This window comes from Labeo rohita, chromosome 23 (assembly GCF_022985175.1).
Source record: "Labeo rohita strain BAU-BD-2019 chromosome 23, IGBB_LRoh.1.0, whole genome shotgun sequence".
Taxonomy (NCBI): domain Eukaryota; kingdom Metazoa; phylum Chordata; class Actinopteri; order Cypriniformes; family Cyprinidae; genus Labeo; species Labeo rohita.
Genome location: NC_066891.1, coordinates 18449940 through 18470409, shown reverse-complemented (window position 1 = coordinate 18470409; position 20470 = coordinate 18449940). Strand labels below are relative to the sequence as shown.

The 20470-nt window shown below is 37.1% G+C and overlaps 2 protein-coding genes across 2 annotated transcripts in view; both read left to right on the top strand.

The window, feature by feature from the left end:
* LOC127154510 (collagen alpha-1(XX) chain) overlaps positions 1-13773 on the top strand; it is a 36659-nt gene extending 22886 nt beyond the window's left edge. Inside the window, exons 15-42 of the mRNA XM_051096081.1 lie at positions 1208-1347; positions 1475-1601; positions 1679-1818; positions 1934-2066; positions 2152-2294; positions 3282-3411; positions 3556-3672; positions 3769-3915; positions 4006-4062; positions 4636-4674; positions 6115-6253; positions 6348-6490; positions 6607-6716; positions 7825-7983; positions 8071-8148; positions 8268-8354; positions 8467-8520; positions 8911-9006; positions 9093-9146; positions 10667-10720; positions 11246-11299; positions 11396-11467; positions 11991-12026; positions 12108-12174; positions 12306-12494; positions 12632-12709; positions 13494-13652; positions 13733-13773. Of these exons, the coding sequence (XP_050952038.1) occupies positions 1208-1347; positions 1475-1601; positions 1679-1818; positions 1934-2066; positions 2152-2294; positions 3282-3411; positions 3556-3672; positions 3769-3915; positions 4006-4062; positions 4636-4674; positions 6115-6253; positions 6348-6490; positions 6607-6716; positions 7825-7983; positions 8071-8148; positions 8268-8354; positions 8467-8520; positions 8911-9006; positions 9093-9146; positions 10667-10720; positions 11246-11299; positions 11396-11467; positions 11991-12026; positions 12108-12174; positions 12306-12494; positions 12632-12709; positions 13494-13652; positions 13733-13761 (2831 nt within the window). The 3' untranslated portion in view covers positions 13762-13773. The remainder of the gene's footprint in view (positions 1-1207; positions 1348-1474; positions 1602-1678; positions 1819-1933; positions 2067-2151; positions 2295-3281; positions 3412-3555; positions 3673-3768; positions 3916-4005; positions 4063-4635; positions 4675-6114; positions 6254-6347; positions 6491-6606; positions 6717-7824; positions 7984-8070; positions 8149-8267; positions 8355-8466; positions 8521-8910; positions 9007-9092; positions 9147-10666; positions 10721-11245; positions 11300-11395; positions 11468-11990; positions 12027-12107; positions 12175-12305; positions 12495-12631; positions 12710-13493; positions 13653-13732) is intronic.
* Positions 13774-15585: 1812 nt separating this feature from the next.
* On the top strand, positions 15586-20188 carry dpm1 (dolichyl-phosphate mannosyltransferase subunit 1, catalytic). The gene is made up of 9 exons (XM_051097401.1): positions 15586-15754; positions 15939-16038; positions 16120-16153; positions 16231-16307; positions 17275-17300; positions 17448-17543; positions 18147-18215; positions 19459-19573; positions 19825-20188. The coding sequence occupies exons 1-9, from the start codon at positions 15624-15626 to the stop codon at positions 19927-19929; spliced, it is 753 nt and encodes a 250-aa protein (XP_050953358.1). The 5' UTR covers positions 15586-15623; the 3' UTR covers positions 19930-20188.
* The last annotated feature ends 282 nt before the right edge of the window (positions 20189-20470 follow it).

Genomic DNA, 20470 nt, shown 5'->3' with positions numbered 1-20470 from the left:
TCTTTGTTCCTCAAAGGTAAAAATAAACATGAATGGAAACTGTCAACCAGTATGTGGTGGAAAAAAGTCTTATACTAATCATTTCTGCTCTGAATACAAATGCTGAATTCTATCTTGGACATTTGTGAACCCTAAATCATTGAATAATTTTGAACCAATTTATTGACAAGGGCCCTATTCGGACGGTAATTATTTCTCATGTGGTCGTCTGTAAAATAAATTTACATGGCACCTCAGTGATAAAACTAATGGAATCGGATGGCGATTTAATTGCGACTATTTTTCAAAAGCACATATTATACACTTTGAAAGGATTTTACTTGTAGATACTGATTATATTAAATGTAAGAACTGGTAACAGGATTGACATTACAAGAAGCCCCCCTCCCCCTTCAGTCAAGCATCATAAAAATAGAACATTATAGAGGAGTGAGAGAAACATGCTTATTTTTTAAGTGTCAGAATCCTGGTTGATAGATGATGTAACCTCCTAGAAATGATATCACTTGAATGTACATTGTTTTACAGGGGTAACAGGGCTGACATGAAATCAGGGGACACCAGTAAAATGATAAAACCAATAAAAACCAATAAAATGTGTATTTTATAGAATAAATGCGTACTTATGCAAAAAGCATTGCTTAACAGTAAGACTATATTTAGAACAATATGCAAATGTGATTTTTTTACATATATATTTATGCCTTCATTTTACAAATTAAAAGTCCTGCTGAAAAAGAAAAATCATAGTGAGGGACTGGCCAAAAACCTTACCCTTACCAGCATAAATGCTATTTAAATGATTTAAAATAAAAATTATTATAATTATATTATCTATAATATTATCTATATATTATAGATAATTAAAAAATATTTAATTGATTTTTTAAATGTAATATCGATGAATAGTATTGTATACAATACACAGTATTGTTATATTTTTATATTGCACATTTATTTGTTGTTATATTAAATCTATGTTTGATTATACCTTAGGGACGCAAAAGGCACTGACTTCATGGAATGACCCTATTATATAAAATGTGTTCTTATTATTCCATGCATATTTTATAATATATAATAGCTCCCACTTGCTGTGGTAGAGCAGTTATGAAATATTGTTCTCTTCCTCCTTCCTTCCTTCTATCCTCTTCCTCCATGTCTTTTACTTATTCCCTCTGTGCTTTCTCTCATCCATTTTTTCCAGTCCCATTGCCGTCTCCTCTCAGTTTGCAGTTTCCCATGGTCAGTCACAGCACTCTGAAGGTCACATGGGTCCCTGGAGCTGTCGATGTTCCTGCACACCGCATCATCTACAGCACCAATCATGGCAGTGATGTCAAGCAGGTAAGCAGATCCCAGAAGTCCTTGTAAGGTGAAGCAACACTGCTTCAACATCGCTAATATTAATAAACGCACCAAAGCAGCATATTAGATTATGTTCTATGTTCACTATGTTCTTTCTATTTCTCAGGTTGAGGTCAAAGCTGTGAACACAGTGTTGCTGCAGAATCTGTCTTCCCTCTCCAGGTATCTGGTGTCAGTTCAGTCTCTCTACGAAAAGGGCCTGTCCACACCTATCACAGCCAATGTCACTACCTGTAAGTTACACGTTTTTTACACATTTTATTATGTTACTCTAATTTGGAAGATGCTAATATGCTTTTTGATCTTCTAGTAAGGGTCCCAGCTCCCTCAGATCTGAGAATCGCTAACTTCTCCGGCAGTGACATAACAGTGCGATGGGAAGCGGCGGCGGATGACGTGGTCTCATATCTCATCAAATGGATCTCCCTCAGTGAAGGAGACCTCAGGCAGGTTAGCTCCAACTCGAACACTTCCTCTGTTACGTCTGTGCAGTCAGTACTGATTGAAATAGCTATATATATCTGTGCTTTATATAATAAGGTGGTAATTCATGAATATGTTACAGTTGACTGTAGATGGGGAGAGCGAGGGGGCAATCTTGGAGGAGGTTGAGGAAGATAAGGAATATCAGATTTCACTCTCTGCGTTATATGCCGATGGCGCTCAGAGTGAGGCCGTGGCCATACGATACAGCACCTGTGAGTGTATATACATATATACAGTACGCATGTGATACATTTGATTACAACATGTGAATAACTTGCATTTTTTGTGTTGCTTTAGTATCTGGAGGTGGTCCGAGCAGTTTGTCTATCTCAGAGGAGACAGCAGTCAGCATGCTGGTCACCTGGGTTCACCCCAACGCTCATGTGCTGCAATACCGCGTATCGTACACTCCACTCAATGGGGATGCGAGGGAAAACACAGTGAGTGCTTTTAGAAGAGTGAAACCTCTTATTTTAAATTGCCTCTGTATAGTTGAATTGTCTTCGTTTTATCTATGTGCCCTATAGATTTAATATTTGGGGATCAGATGTTGTAGAGACTTGGGCTTTTATAGCAATTTAGAAAAAAGGCACTTAAAACCACTCAAGCCACCTTAGCAAATGCACTGCAATAGCTTTCACAACCACCCACAACACCTGTAGATTGGCTTATGAATGGACAAACATCAGTCATGTTTTCTTTACACAATGTGAAGGTCTAGTTTTTATTAAATATATGAAAACATATATGATAACTGAAATAAAAACATGGAAAAACATTCATTTTCAAAACAATTCAGTCAATCTTAAATTAATAAAATAATAATGACCTCAGAATCAAAGTCCACGAAGGACTGCTGAAAATTCAGCTTTGCATGACAGGAATATATTACTATTCTATTCTATTACTATATTACTATTGCTTAAAGCGATAGTTCACCTAAAAACGAAATTGCTCACCCTAATGTTGTTACAAACCCGTAAGACCTTCGTTCATCTTCGGAACACAAATTAAGATGTTTTTGATGAAATCCGAGAGTTTTCTGACCCAGCATAGACAGCAATGCAACTACTAGTCAAGGCACAGAAACATAGTAAGACATCGTTAAAATAGTCCATGTGACATCAGTGGTTCAGCCGTGATGTTATGAAGCTATGAGAACAGCTACGATGTCCTTACTACCTTTCTGGGCCTAGAACGTGTCAGTTGTGTTGCTGTCTATGCAGAGTCAGAAAACTCATAAAGATTTCATCAAAAATATCTTAATTTGTGTTCCAAAGATGAACGAAGGTCTTATAGGTTTGGAACGACATGAGGATGAGTAATTAATGACAGAATTTTAATTTTTGGGTGAACTATCCCTTTAATTTGTTTGTTGTGTTGTAAATTAGGCGAGTTGGGTAATGTTGTGTGTGTTGGTTAAATAGGTGTCATTGCCAGGCAGCGAGAGGCGCGTCCTGCTGCAGAATCTGCTGCCTGACACTCGTTACAGTGTGCTGGTGACTGCTGAGTACCGCAACAGAGAGGGCGGCAGTGCCTCAGCCCAGGGGAAGACCAGTGAGTCACACACATCAATACAGTATTTCTAGTATTACAGTGTGTGCTCACTAAGTACTGCACATACTTTCCACTTGACACTGCACTGCCAGACTGTATCTAGTATTTACTCTCCTATGTGTGTTTCTCTCTCTGTACAACCAGCCAGCCTGCGGGTGAGCAGCGTGAGTGTGGTGCGGTCTGACCACTCCAGTATATGTGTGTCCTGGAGGCCGGTACCAGCGGTCAGTGGTTATCGCATAGTCATCCAGGCACTCAAAGGTACCAGCTCTGAAATAAAGCATCATTAAGTGTTTTTTGGACTAAATTCTAAACAGGTAGGTTCTTTTAGGTCATTTACGCTTTTTTTCTGTACAGACAAACAGACAAAGGAGGACATAGTAGATGCTGCTAGCAGCAGTCACTGTTTTTCTGAGCTGCAGCCTGAGAAGGTGTACCGCATCAGTGTGCACTCCCGTGTGGGAACAGTAGAGGGTGCTGGTGTCACTATCCTTCACCCCACAGGTCAGAATTCTGTTTAAGACATACTTAGCCTAAACAAATAACTGGTGTTTGTTTTGCTCAATTGTAATAGCATGTAATTCTTTCATAAAGCTACCGCTCCAGTGAGAATTCAGGTTCCTCCTCGACTGCATCCCATACAAAGAGAAGGTAAGAGTTAAAACAGTTAAAGGGATGAAAATGAAAATTCTGTCATTTATTACTCACCCTCATGTCGTTCCAAACCTATAAGACCTTTGTTCATCTTCAGAACACAAATTAAGATATTTTTGATAGATCAGAGGGCTTTCTGACCCACACACAGTTGTGATACTCTTCTGAACACATTGTGGAGACTGACATGGAAGAGACGAAATTGTTGAGTTTGTTTTCTTTGCACACCAAAAGTATTCTCGTAGCTTCATAAAATTACGGATGAACCACTGATGGAATAGTCACATGGACTATTTTAACGATGTTCTTACTACCTTTCTGGGCCTTGAACATGTCAGTTGCATCACTATTTAAACCAAACCAATTAATTCAACAACAAAATAAAGCTATTTTTCTTTGGTGAGTGGATACATTTTTCTTCCAGAAATGGAAATTTTCTGAACACAAATGAACCGTAAGCAATTCGTTTTGCTTTTCCACTTCACTTTAGGTGTGAACGGGCCTTTAAACTGCTTTTGGTAAAAATATAGCTTTCTTTAGACATAACATGCAGTCTTTTTTCCTTTTCAGTGTGTCCTGAGACTACAGTCAGAAATCATGTGGTTAAAGGTATGGTCATATTTACATTTTACACTTTTGCATTTGGCAGATGCAAATGCATTTTGTCAATTTTGTCCATTGTTAGATGTATGTGTGATCAGATAATGCAGTCCCTGGGAATCAAATCCATGACCTTGGCATTTTCTAGCACCATTCTCTACTTTTTGAGCTTTGCAAAAAAATATGGCAACAACAAGATTAAAGCCTACTGCCTTTCTCAGTAAGCAACAGTAAGAATTTTTTTTCCTGTTTGCCCATTTTAGTCAATAACTTAATAATAACTTAACTTTCACTGCTGTCCAACACATATTTATATTTACATTTTTTTTACATTTCTCATTTTAAAATACATTTTTTGTCATTTAATATTTAAATAGTTTATTATTATTATTATTATTATGTCAAATTTTTTCATAAAATTTTCATTTTAAAATTTTGTATTTTGCATGTAATTTTTTAAGTATTTTAACCATACTGTAAATTCTTTGCATTACATTTTTTAAAAGGGTTATTGGATGCCCATTTTCCACAAGTTGATATGATTCTTTAGGGTCTTAATGAAATATACTTTAAAATTTCTCAATGGTAGTGTAAAACCGTTTTTACCTTGTCAAAAACAGCTCTGTTCACAGTGAGCCGTTTCGGTGCACGTCCCTTTAAATGCTAATGAGCTCTGCTCATCCTGCCCTTCTCTTCTGTGGGGTGAGACTTTTCTGAGACTGTAAACTTTAGCCGCATTTAGCCGTGGAATTTGCTAACTAGCACATTATTAGGAAAGGTGATTTGCAGAGATTCATAAAAAAACCTTATACTCACTTCCTCTGTAGGTGAAGTTGGATCACAAATTATTTGCGTGAACATAGACGCATTTAGGTAGATTGGGGAGCACATTCCCTTCAAAAATGAAAGTAATCTACTGCGTCTTCAGTGGCTCAGATGTCGAGAGTTAACGACGACTGCTATGTTCATTATTACATCCAACAACAAAACATCTCAATCGCTTAGGAGACATTCCTGTCATATGCTGCGGGGTTGAAACAATGGCGGACTGATACAGCTCACTTAAGGTTGGTCTACACTAAAACGGCCGTGTCAATCAACAATCGTGGGAGGGACCTGCACCTATGTGACGTCACACATCCAAGAATATGAGAATGGCTTGATCTGAGAAAGGGCCGTTTAAGCATTTTTAAAAAAAGCACTGGGTGGATTTTTAACATTATAGGGTGGTTGTGTGCACACACTGCCAACACACATTTATGGTTCAAACAACATGTAAAAGTGAATTTTGCATCCGATGACCCCTTTAATCAAATCAGAATTACATTTTGTTTACAGCAAACTTAAAGATTAAATTCACAATTTCTCTCATACTGATCCCGAGTTAACAAGCCATCATTACTGTTGAGCCCTGAATTGTATAGGAGAATGTGAATTTGTGTTTTCCAGGCTTCAACATGATGGAAGCGTTCGGTCTAACTCAGAGAGCTCACTCTACTGTTGAGGGTGTGGCAGCTGAACCTTTCATCTTCAGCACCTTACCCAGTTACACCCTCTACAGAGACGTACAGTTGACCCAGAGCACAGGGTGAAAACAAAAAACACACACATGCACGTATTATTACACAGCTCAGTTACACCCGTCATTCAGCACTCACACCCTGTCTGTCTGTCTGTCTTAGCTTTATCCATCCAGCTGGCTTTTCTCCAGAACACACCATCAGCATGGCCTTTAGGCTCTTGCAGGATTCACCCAGGGAGCCCTTTGCCCTTTGGCAGCTCACGGATAATGACTTCCAGCCCAAGATGGGTGTGGTCCTGGACCGTAAGTGCCTGGAAAGTTCTGTAGATAAATTCTAGAATGCCTCAAATTCAATAGCAGGTCTGTTAAATTGGGAATCCTACATTTATGAGATCCTTCTTCTCTGTTCTGTTATTTAGCTGAGAAGAAGATTCTGCTGTATTTCAGTCTGGACTACAGAGGAGAGATACAGGAACTGACCTTTGACCAGCCACAAGTCCACTCAGTTTTCTATGGTAGCTTTCATAAGGTTTGTGTGAAGGGTTTTTTGGTTTTTGCCATTCCGTCAGACAAGCTTTACAGAACTTTCCATAAATACAAACTGGAGATTTCCAACAGTGATAGTTGAGGTCAAAAGTTTGCATCCCCCTTTCAGAATCATTAAAATGTTAATTATTTTTCCGAAATATGAGGGATCATACAATATGCATGTTATTGTTTATTTAGTACTGGCCTGAATAAGATATTTCACATAAAATATTTTTACATATAGTCCACAAGAGAAAATAATAGTTGAATTTCTAAAAAATGACCCTGTTCAAAAGTTTACATCCCCTTGATACTTAATACTGTGTTGTTACTTGAATGATCCTCAGCTATGTTTTTTTTTGTTTAGTGATGTTGTTCATGAGTCCCTTGTTTGTTCTGAACAGTTAAACTGCAAGCTGTACTTCAGAAAATCCTTCAGGTCCCACAAATTCTTTGGTTTTCTATTTTCCATTTTTGTGTATTTGAACTCTTTCCAACAATGCATGATTTTGAGATCCATCTTTTCACACTGAGGACAACTGAGGGACTCATATGCAACTCTTACAAAAGATTCAAATGCTTACTAATGCTTCAGAAGAAAAAAACATGCATTAGATGGGGGTGAAAACTTTTGAACAGAATGGATATGTGTACATTTTTACTTATTTTGCCTAAATGTCGTATTTTTTTCGTTTAGTACTGCCCTTCGGAGGCTACAGAAGATAGTTAAATGTTTTCTGGAAGACAAAATAAGTTAAAATTGTCATCTTCAAATTCAAAAAGTTTTCACCCCCTGGCTCTTGCACACACACACACACACACAGAGCTGTGGATCATTCAGGTAACAACACAGTATTAAGTATCAAGGGGATGTAAACTTTTGAACCGGGTCATTTTTATAAATTCAACTATTATTTTCTCTTGTGGACTATATGTAAACATCTTTTATGTGAGTACTAAATAAACAATAACATGCATGTTGTATGATCCCTCTTATTTTGCACAAATTATTTACATTTTTAATGATTCTGAAAGGGGGGTGCAAACGTTTGACCTCAACTGTACAACTTTTAAACTGTCACTGATTCTTCTCATCTCTTGATTGGCAGATCCATTTGTCGGTCAGTCAGGTGAGTGTATCTCTGTCTGTAGACTGCCAGCGGGTTGGTGAGAGGCCCGCACGCCCCTTGGGAACTTTGCCTACTGATGGTTTTGAGATGTTGGGTAAACTAATGAGGACACGTGGACCTCACAGCGGATCTGCAGCTGTGAGTCTCACTTCCTGACCAGGAACATACTGTAAACAGTAATGTATATACACATATTAAAGCCGTGCGTATTGTATTTTTCTGTAGTTTCAGCTGCAGTCCTTTGAGATTGTGTGCAACACTACTTGGGCATCAGAAGACAACTGCTGTGACCTGCCCTCACAGGTACATGATCAGTTTAGGCTGAGTTTACATATCAATATGGATAGTGCTGAATTACATTATGTAGTGCAGAATGTCTTAAAGTTGCTCTTGTATTTTAAGTGTCACTCTGTGTTCTCTAGAGAGATGAGGAGAGCTGTCCCGCACCTGCTTATGCATGCACCTGCACCACCGATGTCCCCGGAGCACCTGGAGACACCGGGCCACCTGTGAGACTACAACTGACAAGAACATTAGAAAGCTTGTGAAACCATTTTTGTAGTTGTTGGAATAATCAGTGTTATGATCATTATTGGTTTAATGATATGCTTGTATTTTTAGGGGAGACCTGGCCCTCGTGGGGAGAAGGGAGAAAAGGGAGACTTGGGACAAAAGGTAAGTAAACTTGCATACAAAGTTGGGTTTGAACCTACAACTAGCAACTGTTTTTCTATTTGAATATACTTTAAATGTAATTTTTTTTCTGTGATAGCAAAGCTGAATTTTCAGCAGTCACTACTCCAGTCTTTAGCGTCACATGATCCTTCAGAAATTATTCTGATATGCTGATTTGCTGCTCAAGAAACATTTCTTATTATTAATGTTGAAATAAGTTGTATAGCTTAATATTTTGTTGGAAACCACAATACATTATTTCAGGATTCTTTGATGAAAAGAATGTTCAAAAGAATAGTTATAATTTAAAATAGAAATCTTTTGTAACATTATAAATGTATTTACTGTTACTTTTGTTTCTGTTTCTCTCACTTTTCTACATCTCTCCAGGGAGAGGTGGGCCCACCTGGTAAACCGGGCCCTGAAGGCGGCTTTGGCTCTCTTGGACCCGCTGGTCCACGGGGAATAACTGTAATGGGCAAAGTGGTACGCCTACACTTGTTCTACAGAGACGATCAAATGTATTTTAGCATTTGGAACAGATTTAAACCCCCTCTCTTTGTCTTAATAAGGGTCCACCAGGAGCAAGAGGAGAAAAAGGAGATATTGGAAGACCGGGCAGTCAGGTGAGCTTTAAAGGGGACCTATTATGCAAAATTACTTTTATAAGGCAGGGCTCTACACCGAAAAGATACTTTAAAAGTGAAACTAAAACTGCCAGTAGGAGGCAGCAAGTCACTGATTTAATGGCTGAATCATTCATTTGATTCATTCGAACGACTGATAAATTCAGGAATGAAGCAAGTGACTGTCTATGAAAGGGAAATTGAATCATTGACTTACTAGACTCATTTAAAAACGCACATTCATTCATAAACGAAACATCGCTGTGTTTGCATGGAGATATGGCACCGGCTCAGTTGTAACTTTTTCTAACTATTTTCGATGACAAAATAGAGCAAAATCAGGTTATAGTGTTTTGGTCAGACAATGTAAGTCAATTAATATTAACTTCTTGTTTATTTAACTGCTTTTTCAATTAAATCAATATCTCATTTACAAACTCCCTTAAAAATCATTAAAAGCTCTCACTCATCTTGGCTTATCGCGATCTCACAAAGTTCCATTATAATCAACAAAGCTCTCTACACTGCACAATGAATCTCTTATTTACAGTCTGTCTACTCTTTGTTTATGGAAGGATTAGTGAGATATGTCTGTAATACATTACTCAACGTTACAAAAACACGTAGAAACCTTTAAAGCTCCCCTCAGCGCAAACACAAATATGCTGATTGGGTCAGTCACACTGGTGCTCCTAAATATTTTTTCATAGTCGTACACAGTAGTTTTAAGGTGCAAAGGCACCATAAGACCAGCTATGTCAGGGTTGCCAGGTTTTCACAACAAAACTCGCTGAAATGCTACTCGAAACTAGCTGAAAACTAGCCCAATCGTGTTTCAAGGAGGGTCCCCCATTAAAACTCGCATTCCGGGGGATAAAATACACGTTTTTTTCCAGAGTTACCCTCTTTCAGTGTCACTTCAACCCATGGACATCAAAAAGAAACCACGGCAACAGTGTAAAAGTAGCCCAATTCCACAGAAAAACGGCGGACTTGGAAACACTGGGCTGTGTAGTTATTTTTATTGCACTGTGCTTCCCGTCTGTATAATTCATAAATGCGCATTTATTATGCGCAGTACAATCAGATGACTGACTTTTTAAATTGATTCCGGTTCGAACATAAAGCTGAACACCGCTACTGAAAGTTTCTGATATTTTCAGTGCGTGAGATTGTCTTGTTTTGTTTTTGCCAGCTTTTGAACTCTGCCCTGTTCTGAAGAAGGGGCCAGGAACACCAGCTCATTTGCATTTAAAGGGACAAACACAAAAATAACGTGTTTTGGCTCAAACCCTAGAAGTGGTGATTTTAACACGCTATAAAAATGTCTGTAGGATATTTTGAGTTAAAACTTAACATACACATTTTAGGGTAATCAGAGACTTATTTTCCATCTTGTAAACAGGAGCATAATAGGTCACCTTTAATATCCATCTTATAGGCCATGGTTGTAGCTGATCATACTATTGTTTTTACTTTTCTCTGGTATATCTCACATTTTCTTTACTTTGCGTTCATAGGGTTTACCAGGGCCTCCTGGTCAAAAAGGTGAAGAGGGCAAGCCTGGTCCTCAGGTTTGTGGTTTGGCAGTTATTGTCTAGGGCTGGGAAAATAAATCGATGCATCATGAATAAAGAAATTATTCTGCATCGCTTCTGAGACTTTCTGAATGCATCATGATTTTTACAGCCACTGGGTGTTTTAGAAGCAGAACTGTGCTTGCTTCCAATTCCTTTAACGCCTAAAATAATCATTCACAATGTTTGAAATGTTTGTAGCAAATTACAAGAGTGTTCACCACAGGCTGTGTTTAAATTATTCTTGTGTCATAAAAGCATTCTCAAAGTCAAAGTGCAATTAAGTGACTCAGCCGAATGCACAAGTGCTCTTCAGTGCTCTTCTACATGAGCATTCGAGTGTGTTGTTAAAAACTAGATTAGTTTTAAAAACTCAGAGAGAATCGAGATGCATTCAGAAAATCTCAGAACTGATCCACGAATCACGATGCATCGATTTAATGCTGCAGTCCTGTTATTGTCCTTTCTATATTTGAAATGTTCAGTCTGTCCTTCATCTTTCTGTCCATAAATTGCCAACAGGGAACCAGAGGAGTAGAGGGTAATATCGGTAGCCCGGGAATCCCAGGATCAAGAGTAAGACAGCCTTACTTAAATTCTTTCATGAAATATTTCATAATGCGCATGCTTTCACTGCACTCTTTTTTACATTTTTGTGTCTACACTTTGTAGGGTTTCCAGGGTATGCCTGGTCATCCAGGACCAGTGGGAGAGAGAGGGCCACTAGGTCCTGTAGGGCCCACTGTGAGTAAAATTGTGCTCTATTACTCTTTATGGCTTATGTCCATACAAGCCAACTGAGATAGATGTCTAGAAAACTGATATATTTGAAAAAGTTGGATAGAGTTTGGTTAGAGGAATAGTTCTGTCATTAATTACTCACCCTTATGTTGTTCCAAACCTGTAAGACCTTTGTTCATCTGTGGATCAGAAATTAAGATATTTTTGATGAAATCCGTGAGCTTTCTGACCCTGCATAGAAAGCAACGCAACTACCACGTTCAAAATAGTCCATGTGACATCAATGGTTCAACCGTAATGTTATGAAGCCACAAGAATACAACTATTTTATTAAAAAATTTCTGTGTAAATCTCCACCGTGCGTACCACAATTCCACTACCTTTTTGGACCTTGAATGTCAGTTGCGTTACTGTCTATGCAGGGTCAGAAAGCTCTTGGACTTCATCTGAAGATGAAGGTCTTATGGGTTTGTATCTTTTTAATGTTAAGTAGATGTTCCTGATCATCTTATTTTCTCCTTCACAGGGTCTTCCTGGAAGTAAGGGTGAGAGAGGAGAGAAGGTAGGTTACAAAATTACGTATTTTCTATTAGCAAACCTTAAAATAGATTTTGTTTGCGTTAATAATTCTTCTGTTTATTAGGGTGAGCCACAGTCTCTTGCCATGATCTACCAGCTTGTTACACAGGCCTGCGAAAAACTTGTGCACAGTACGTAGTATATCCACTACATCCATTTTAATTAAGTCACAGTAAATGTAGAATTTAAAAGAATCTTTAATTGAAATCTTGCCCTGAGTAACTGTATATTAATTATGAGTTGATTATAAACTGTATTCTAGATGAAGTGCTGAAGTTGGATGCTTTTCTGAACGAGATGAACCGTAAGCCAGTGCCCATCCAGGAACCAGTAGCACCACCAGGAGAGCCTGGGATACCAGGAGAAAGGGGGCCACCTGGATCCCGAGGATCTCAGGGTCGACAAGGAAGCAGGGGGGAGTCTGGGAAACCAGGGTATCCTGGTGAGCAGGGTAAGCCTTGACACTATCATTTCTCTGAAGATGCAATCTGCTAGGAATAAACATCTGATGGTCGCTATTAGACACATTAGTTGTTTTATTGAAATTCTATATTATGTTATGTAAGTAGTTCTGTAATTAACTTCTAGGACGCAGAGGAATGCCTGGTGAAAAGGGCTCTCCAGGAGCAAATGCGGTGGGACCACAAGGAATAAAAGGTTTCGCAGGTATTGAAACATATCTGTGTATCACACAGCTGTGTTTGTAAAAGGTTTTTAAAGGGTCTTCATTATTTACAGTTGAAGTCAAAAGTTTACATACGCCTTGCAGAATCTGTGAAATCTTAATTGTTTTAGAAAAATCCTTCAGGTCCCACACATTCTTGGGTTTTCCAGCATTTTTGTATGATTTTAAGACCCATCTTTTCACACTGAGGACAACTGAGGCACTCATGTGCAACTATTAAAGAAGGTTCAAACACTCACTGATGCTCCAGAAGGAAAAATGATGCATTAAGAGTTGGGGGGTTAAAACTTTTGAATTTGAAGATCAGGGTAAATTTAACGTATTTTGTCTTCTGGGAAACATGTAACTATCTTCTGTAGCCTCTGAAGGGCAGTAATAAATGAAAAAAATATGATATTCAGGCAAAATAAGATAAATGTACACATCTTCATTCTGTCCAAACGTTTACACACCTGGCTGTTAATGCATTGTGTTTCCTTCTTGGAGCATCAGTGAGTTTTTGAAGCTTCTGTAATAGTTGCATATGAGTCCCTCAGTTGTCCTCAGTGTGAAAAGACAGATCTGAAAATCATACAGTCATTGTTGGAAAGGATTCGGATACACAAAAAATGCTGAAAAAACAAAGAATGTGTGGAACCTGAAGGATTTTTCTGAAGAACAGCGGGCAGTTCAACTGTTAAGGACAAAAAAGGGACTCCTGAACAACTATCACTAAACAAAATTAAATTAAGTTAATTGCACTACTATTAATTTCTGTTTCACCAGGACCTCCAGGTGAAGCGAAAATAGGGGAACCAGGTCCCAAAGGAGAGGATGGTAAAGTAGGACCTCCAGGTATTCCAGGACCTTCAGGTCAGCAAGGAGAAATGGGACCCCCTGGGATATGTGACAGCAGTGGATGTTATCAAGGACCCCCAGCTGAAGGTAAAGAGTTGTGTAATTATGACCACCATACAAAACAATGTAAGTTCATATCTAACCTGTGGATTTGTATCATTTTTCAGAGGATCCATACCTTGGATATCAGCCTTGAGTTGAGAAGTTACTGTTTTACTTCAGAGCTGCCAGAATCATCTCTCTCTCCAGACTTTGTTTAAAGACACTATGTGACTTAATGGATAAAGAGATTCTGCCAGACGCTGACTTTGAATGAGCCTGTTGATGGACTCTTTAGACTTCATTTTCTCCATGTGGTAGCTGATCTCAGCTCAGTACTTCCATTCTGAGATCAACAAAGCACTGATCATCCTTGACCCTGTCTTTTACCCAGTATTCAACCTGATCTACTGCTACAAGACTACAGCAGACTCAATTACAAAACTTTTTGTGCAGCACAGAGGAAATCACAACACACTCAGACTCTATTTTACAGAGAACCAATATTTTGGTATCCAGACGAGGAACGTGTGTTACCAAACAACAGCTAAAATCTGCACTAAGAATGTTTGTAATATTAAGTATTTTATTGTATTTAATGCACTGTATGTGTTTTAAATGTATATTGTTGAAGGCATATTACTTTTAATGTTTTCCATTCCTGTTTCTTGACCTCTTCCTTCCTGGTTTTTGTGTCAAGTGTTTTTTTAATATGAAATAAGCGATAATTTGCAAGAATACATATGTTAATAAGAAATACACTGTGATATTATATTAATTGTCTTTTTACATATGCAGAAGTGCTGTCAATAGTATTTTATAGGATTACACTAAGTGAAATGGTCTTTTGTTTTGTACATTAATACATGAGTATGTAAACCAGTATGAAATGAAACTGTTAAAGATCAAAAAAGTTGACTCGCCTGAGATCCATCATGCTGTATCAATGAAATAGTTACTATTCACATTCACTGAAAAAACATAATGAAATAGAGGGTTTGCACTTACGTCACGGCTTGGTCAGTTACCTGTATGCGCAGACATATTGGAGATACTCAGATGTAAACAACAGCATGGGCTGCATGGTTAATGTACTACTGAATACGTTGTTCTGCTAATTTATGCTGTCTAAACCATAGAAAAAACGTGGAAGCTGCTAAATCATATAGAGAATGACTTAGTAAGCAGGAAAGGATGCAATATTTTGACAAACTGAAGATAATAGGTGGTAAAGATACGCAGTATCAATTAAGACACTAGCCTAATATTTCACCTACCTGACCGGAAATGATAAGAACGAACACAAATGTTGTCAAGATCCTTGTCCTGAAAATCCTAAACATTTTTTGCACTGTTCTCCTTGATTTGTTATAACTTTTGGCAGTCTATAGTACTCCAAATGTTTTTTTTTTCTGTTTAGACCGATTAGTACAGCCCAAAACATGACAATAATTGACCATTTTCAGCTAAATTCAATTATGTTTGCTTCATTGTTTATGTTCAGTGCTAACAGTTCATTGTTGTTCACAAAAATACCATTTTCATCAGTCTTTAAAAGACAAATGTCTTTTTGATGTAATATGGTTTCAGAAGACTTGCTGAACCAAAATCTAACAACATTAAAATTTTGAGTATTATGAGGAAAGACTTTTAACTCAATGTAAATAAGCCAATGCAATGAATACTTGTTATAATTGCCAAAAAGGAGCCACAAACCGCAAAGACATCATTTTCCATTATTTTTTCCTGGATGTGCCCATTACAGGGTTAATTACTGTTTCAGTGTTGTACTATTGACTTCGAAATCGAAGCTAAGTTTTTTTTTTTTTTTTTTTGCTTTAACAAATTGTATTGTGAAATGTATGACACATTTCATTGCTTTTATTCAACTGTACAAAGCAATTGTTGGCTGTTTTCACTCACAGTACTTACACCGGAACCAAAGGATGGAGCTAGTGATTTCCACGGAGAACGTACCTGATGTAAACATCCGGTTGCGATTACGTCGCAGACGCCAACATGGCGAGCAGGAGAGGTAACGCGAAGACTGGAGGCCAGTCTGACAAATATTCTGTTCTGCTGCCAACCTACAACGAGAGAGAAAACCTTCCACTGATTGTATGGTTACTCGTGAAGTACTTTGGTGAGAGGTACGTGTATTGTTATATATAGTCAATGGACGAGAACCGGAATGTAATGTTAGAAGTCCTAATGATGAGCTGTCAGTGACATCAGACAGTCTAATCACCTGATTAAGAGTCCCTAAGCTAAACCTAGATATTTCGTTGGTTTTAAAAAGAGCCTTCTTTTTGAAATGACCATGTTTTAATTCAGTGGATACAACTACGAAATCATAGTGATTGATGATGGCAGTCCAGACGGGACGCTGCAGATCGCAGAGCAGCTGCAGAAGATCTACGGCGCTGACAAGATTGTGAGTTGTGCATTATAATACACACTGACTGACAGCTTGTCGAAAGAAATCATGAAAACCTGGCATCTCTTTTCTTTTTAGCTCCTGAGACCGCGAGCAAAAAAACTGGGCTTAGGTAAACTGGCTCGTATTCATAATACTTCTTAGAGCTAATGTCTATGAACACCGTGATTGACGTTCGTATCATTTCAGGAACGGCTTACATTCACGGGATTAAACACGCGTCAGGAAACTTCGTTATCATTATGGATGCAGATCTCTCACATCATGTAAGTATTCTTCTGTTGAATACTGGTTTGTACCTTCTCAAGTAAATCCTGGTGTTCAGGGTTCCCATGGCTACGAAAAATTGGAACATTTGCTTATATTATATTTTTCTTGGATAGAGTACAACATGCTAACCAGCCTTACTGATATTGATAATTTTGAGAATTTAGAGTCGGTTCTCTTCAGTAAATGTATGGAAGATTATTTCCGCCACTTAGAAAAGAAAAATCTTGCTTTGGTAAACATAAACCATAATTATGAGATAAAAAGTCATAATTATAATATAGCTGAAAAGTTAAAATTGTGATAAGTTATAATTATGAGAAAAAAAAAAATCAAGATTATGGCCCAGTGTCACATACAGGGCTTAGACTAAGGCAGGGTTCAATTAGGACATTTAAGTAATTATTATAAACGTGCTTGGGGAAAATAAAAACATTACTGGTGTGCATCTTGAGACAAAACAAAGGCGCTGATATATTTTTAGATTGGTCAGTGCAAGTTTCTTTCAGATGAAACCGCTCAGACTTAAATTTTAGTCTAGGACTAGGCTTAAGCCTTGGCTGTGAAACCTTAGGAAAGAGAGATAAAAAAAACAAAAACAAAACAAAACTATGAGATGGTATGAAATCATAATTATGATCAAATTTTGACTTTTTATCATATTATTTTGATTATCTCATTATTATTTCCTAATCTTATGTCATAATTATGTTTTTTTTTAATTATTATTATTATTTATTTATTTTATTTTTTTATTTATTAGAAATGACCCTCCATAGAATCAGAGTAGTTCTAAAAAATTAGTCTGAATGGCTGTCTAATGAAATAATAGATTAATTTTAAGAACCACTGGAAATATCATGGATTTGTTTAAAAAAAAAAAAGTTGGATAGCTTTAAGCATTTCAGGAATTTTAAATGGATCATTTGTTCTTGCTTTAATAAATGTTTTTTTTCTTCCTCACAGCCAAAGTTTATCCCACAGTTCATTGAGTAAGTCATTTTCTTTCAGTTACCTTATGCTTCCGCTGTTAAAAGACTTTATTATCTGCTCATTGTATTGTGTAGTGTAGTTTTGCTATAATAGCATTATCATATGCACTTGTATAGCAGCCAACCATTAATTTTTTATTTGTTCAGAAAACAGAAAGAGGGTGGATATGACATGGTTTCTGGAACAAGGTACAGAGGAGACGGTGGTGTGTATGGATGGGATCTGCGCCGGAAATTAATCAGGTGTGTGACTGGAAACAGCTGACTGAAAACCTACATTTTATAATAATGTCTTGCTATATTAGACATTTGAGATCGTATCAAATATGTGACCCTGGACCACAAAACCAGTCATAAATAGCAGGGGTATATTTGTAGAAGTAGCCAAAAATACATTGTATGGGTCAAAATTGTCGATTTTTCTTTTATGCCAAACATTTTTATGCCAAAAATCATTAGGATTTTAAGATCATGTTCTAAGATATTTATATGCAAATATATCCAAACTTAATTTTTGATTAGTAATATGAATTGCTAAGAACTTCATTTGGACAATTTTAAAGGTGATTTTCTCAGTATTTTCTTTCTTTTTTTTTTTTTTTTTTTTTTTTTTGCACCCTCAGAGTCCAGATTTTCAAATAGTTGTATCTTGGCCAAACATTGTCCTATCGTAACAAACCACACATCAATGGAAATCTTATTCATTCAGCTTTCAGATGATGTATAAAACTCAATTTCCAAAAATTGTCATTTATGACTGGTTTTGTGGTCCAGGGTCACATATGTCATATCAGTTTTCATTTTATGCCACAAGATTACTTTTTTGTAATGATTGTTTCATTTTAGTCGAGGTGCAAACTTTGTCACACAAGTGCTACTTAGACCAGGAGCATCTGATCTCACAGGGAGTTTTAGGTAAGTTTATGTTAATAGAGCAATTCGGTGTTTGCAAACAGTGATGATGTTTTTGTGGGCGGAGCCTATCTGGTGGCAGAAAATTACAGTTTTCAAGTAGTAGTCTATGGAAGCCATGGAATAAAAGAATAAAAAAGGCAAATTTGAGTTTATATTTCAAATTTCAGATTTTTTTTCTTGCAATTCCGAGATTAAATCTTACAATTTTTTTTTTTTTTTTAAGATTTTATTTTGGGCCTTTTTGCCTTTAATGTGATATGACAGATCATACAGGACAGGAAGCGAAGTGGGAGAGAGAGAATGGGGTGGGATCGGGAAAGGTCCTCGAGCCGGGATTCGAACTCAGGACGCTTAACATGTCAATAAGGCTATCAGCGCCGATGATTAAACAACTCGTCATTCTCTCTTTTTCCCTCGGCTCAGAACCATGAGTTTATATCCCACACCTCTGGCTTTTTTTCCCCTCACAATTGACTAACTCACTATTGTTGAATTAAATAAACTTTCATTTGCGATAGGGTTGTCAAAAGGTACCGGGTCCGGTACTTCGGTACTGAAATTTTAAAAACGTCCATTTTCCGCTCACATTTGCGCGCTGTTGAGCCGATTTTTAAACATCGCTGATTGGCCATAGTGTTCACGCGCTCAACAGACATGACTGTGATTGGCTACAATGATAAGCGCTTCACGCTTCGTCGGCCAATCAGCGATGTTTAAAAAAAATCGGCTCAACAGCACTCAACTGTGAGAGGGAAATGGACATTTTTAAAATTTCAGTACCGAAAGTACCGAACCCGGTACCTTTTGACAACCCTGATTTGCAAAAAAAAAAAGTCAAAATTGTGAGATAAAATAGGTGATAAATGAGATAAAATGTTACAGGTTTAAATAGTATTTCATGCTGTATCAGTAGGGCTAATATAATATGTTCCCTATGAACTGCATATGTGAATATTATGTAGACATACTGTTTAAATTAAATTTATGCTTTAAAAATAGCCCGTTTAGATGTCTGCGTTTAGCTTCAAATGGTGTCTTTGATGACAGTATTCTATAAAAAATGATTTGCATTCCGATTCTGACATCCAAAGGCACAACAATACATTTTATCTCTTTCATGGATTGTTTCACTTCACTTGTTACCAGTGTTTTTCTGCCAGGTGACTGTGACGTCTACTCCAAACTGGTGTGTTATTTTATATTACAATAATGTATTACTGTCTATCATGTGTTTACGTTTCAGGCTCTATAAGAAAGAGGTTCTTGAGAAACTAGTAGAGCAGTGTGTGTCAAAAGGCTATGTGTTCCAGATGGAGATGATCGTCCGTGCTAGACAACTGGGATTTACTATTGGAGAGGTCAGCATACATCTCTTATTCCACGTTTCTGATATATCTTAATACTACGTAATTAAATGAATTAATTAAATGTAGTTTAGATGATGTATTTACATATCAGGACTGTGTACTGAATTACTGTATTATACTGAATTGTAATACATGTAATATTACAATGTTCATTCATTTATATAAGTTTTTGTTTTTTTAAATCCATGTCAAAGTGTTATTTTATGATTATCTGAAAGTGGTCTTGTCTGTCTATTACACAGGTTCCTATTTCATTTGTGGACCGTGTTTATGGGGAGTCCAAATTGGGTGGAAATGAAATTGTCTCTTTCCTCAAAGGATTGCTCACTCTTTTTGCCACTACATGACCTTTGACCTCATAGTTTTGTGATATACGGTCAGCACTTACCACTGCAGTGGAACTGGAATTCATGCTTTCTAAGTAACAAGTTCATTATGATGAGTTATTTGTCTCATATCAGGCTATAGTGGTGTTTGGATTGCTTGGATTTACCACATGCCATCTTACACCTAGTTTGGTTTATTACTAGACTATATTTTGAAATGTACATTAAAATGTAAAAAAAAAAAATCTACATTTTAATAAAAAGGACCAAATTTGAGAGAGATGAGTGTTTTTTTTTTTTTGAGAAAGTGCTAACAACTACAGTGGTGGCCAAAATTTTTAAAACACTAGTATTTTCACCAGCTAAAAATGGTTTTAAGTCAGTTATTTCTATCTTCTGCTGTCGTGTGTTAGTAGAAAATAACAGTTTACATTTCCAAACATTCATTTTGCCATTAAATGTAATAATCCTGTAGGATTTTTGTTTGCACAAGGAGTCTGACAACTGACATCTGATCTCATCATCATCCAGTGTGTCTGGAATGAAACAGAACAAACTGAGA

Excerpts from the sequence above, each read along its gene's own strand:
- dpm1 (XM_051097401.1), top strand. The coding sequence starts at position 15,624 with ATGGCGAGCAGGAGAGGTAACGCGAAGACTGGAGGCCAGTCTGACAAA. Across the intron at positions 16,039-16,119 it reads TCTACGGCGCTGACAAGATT|CTCCTGAGACCGCGAGCAAA; the intron begins GTGAGTTGTGCA and ends TTTTCTTTTTAG. Across the intron at positions 19,574-19,824 it reads TGGGATTTACTATTGGAGAG|GTTCCTATTTCATTTGTGGA; the intron begins GTCAGCATACAT and ends TCTATTACACAG.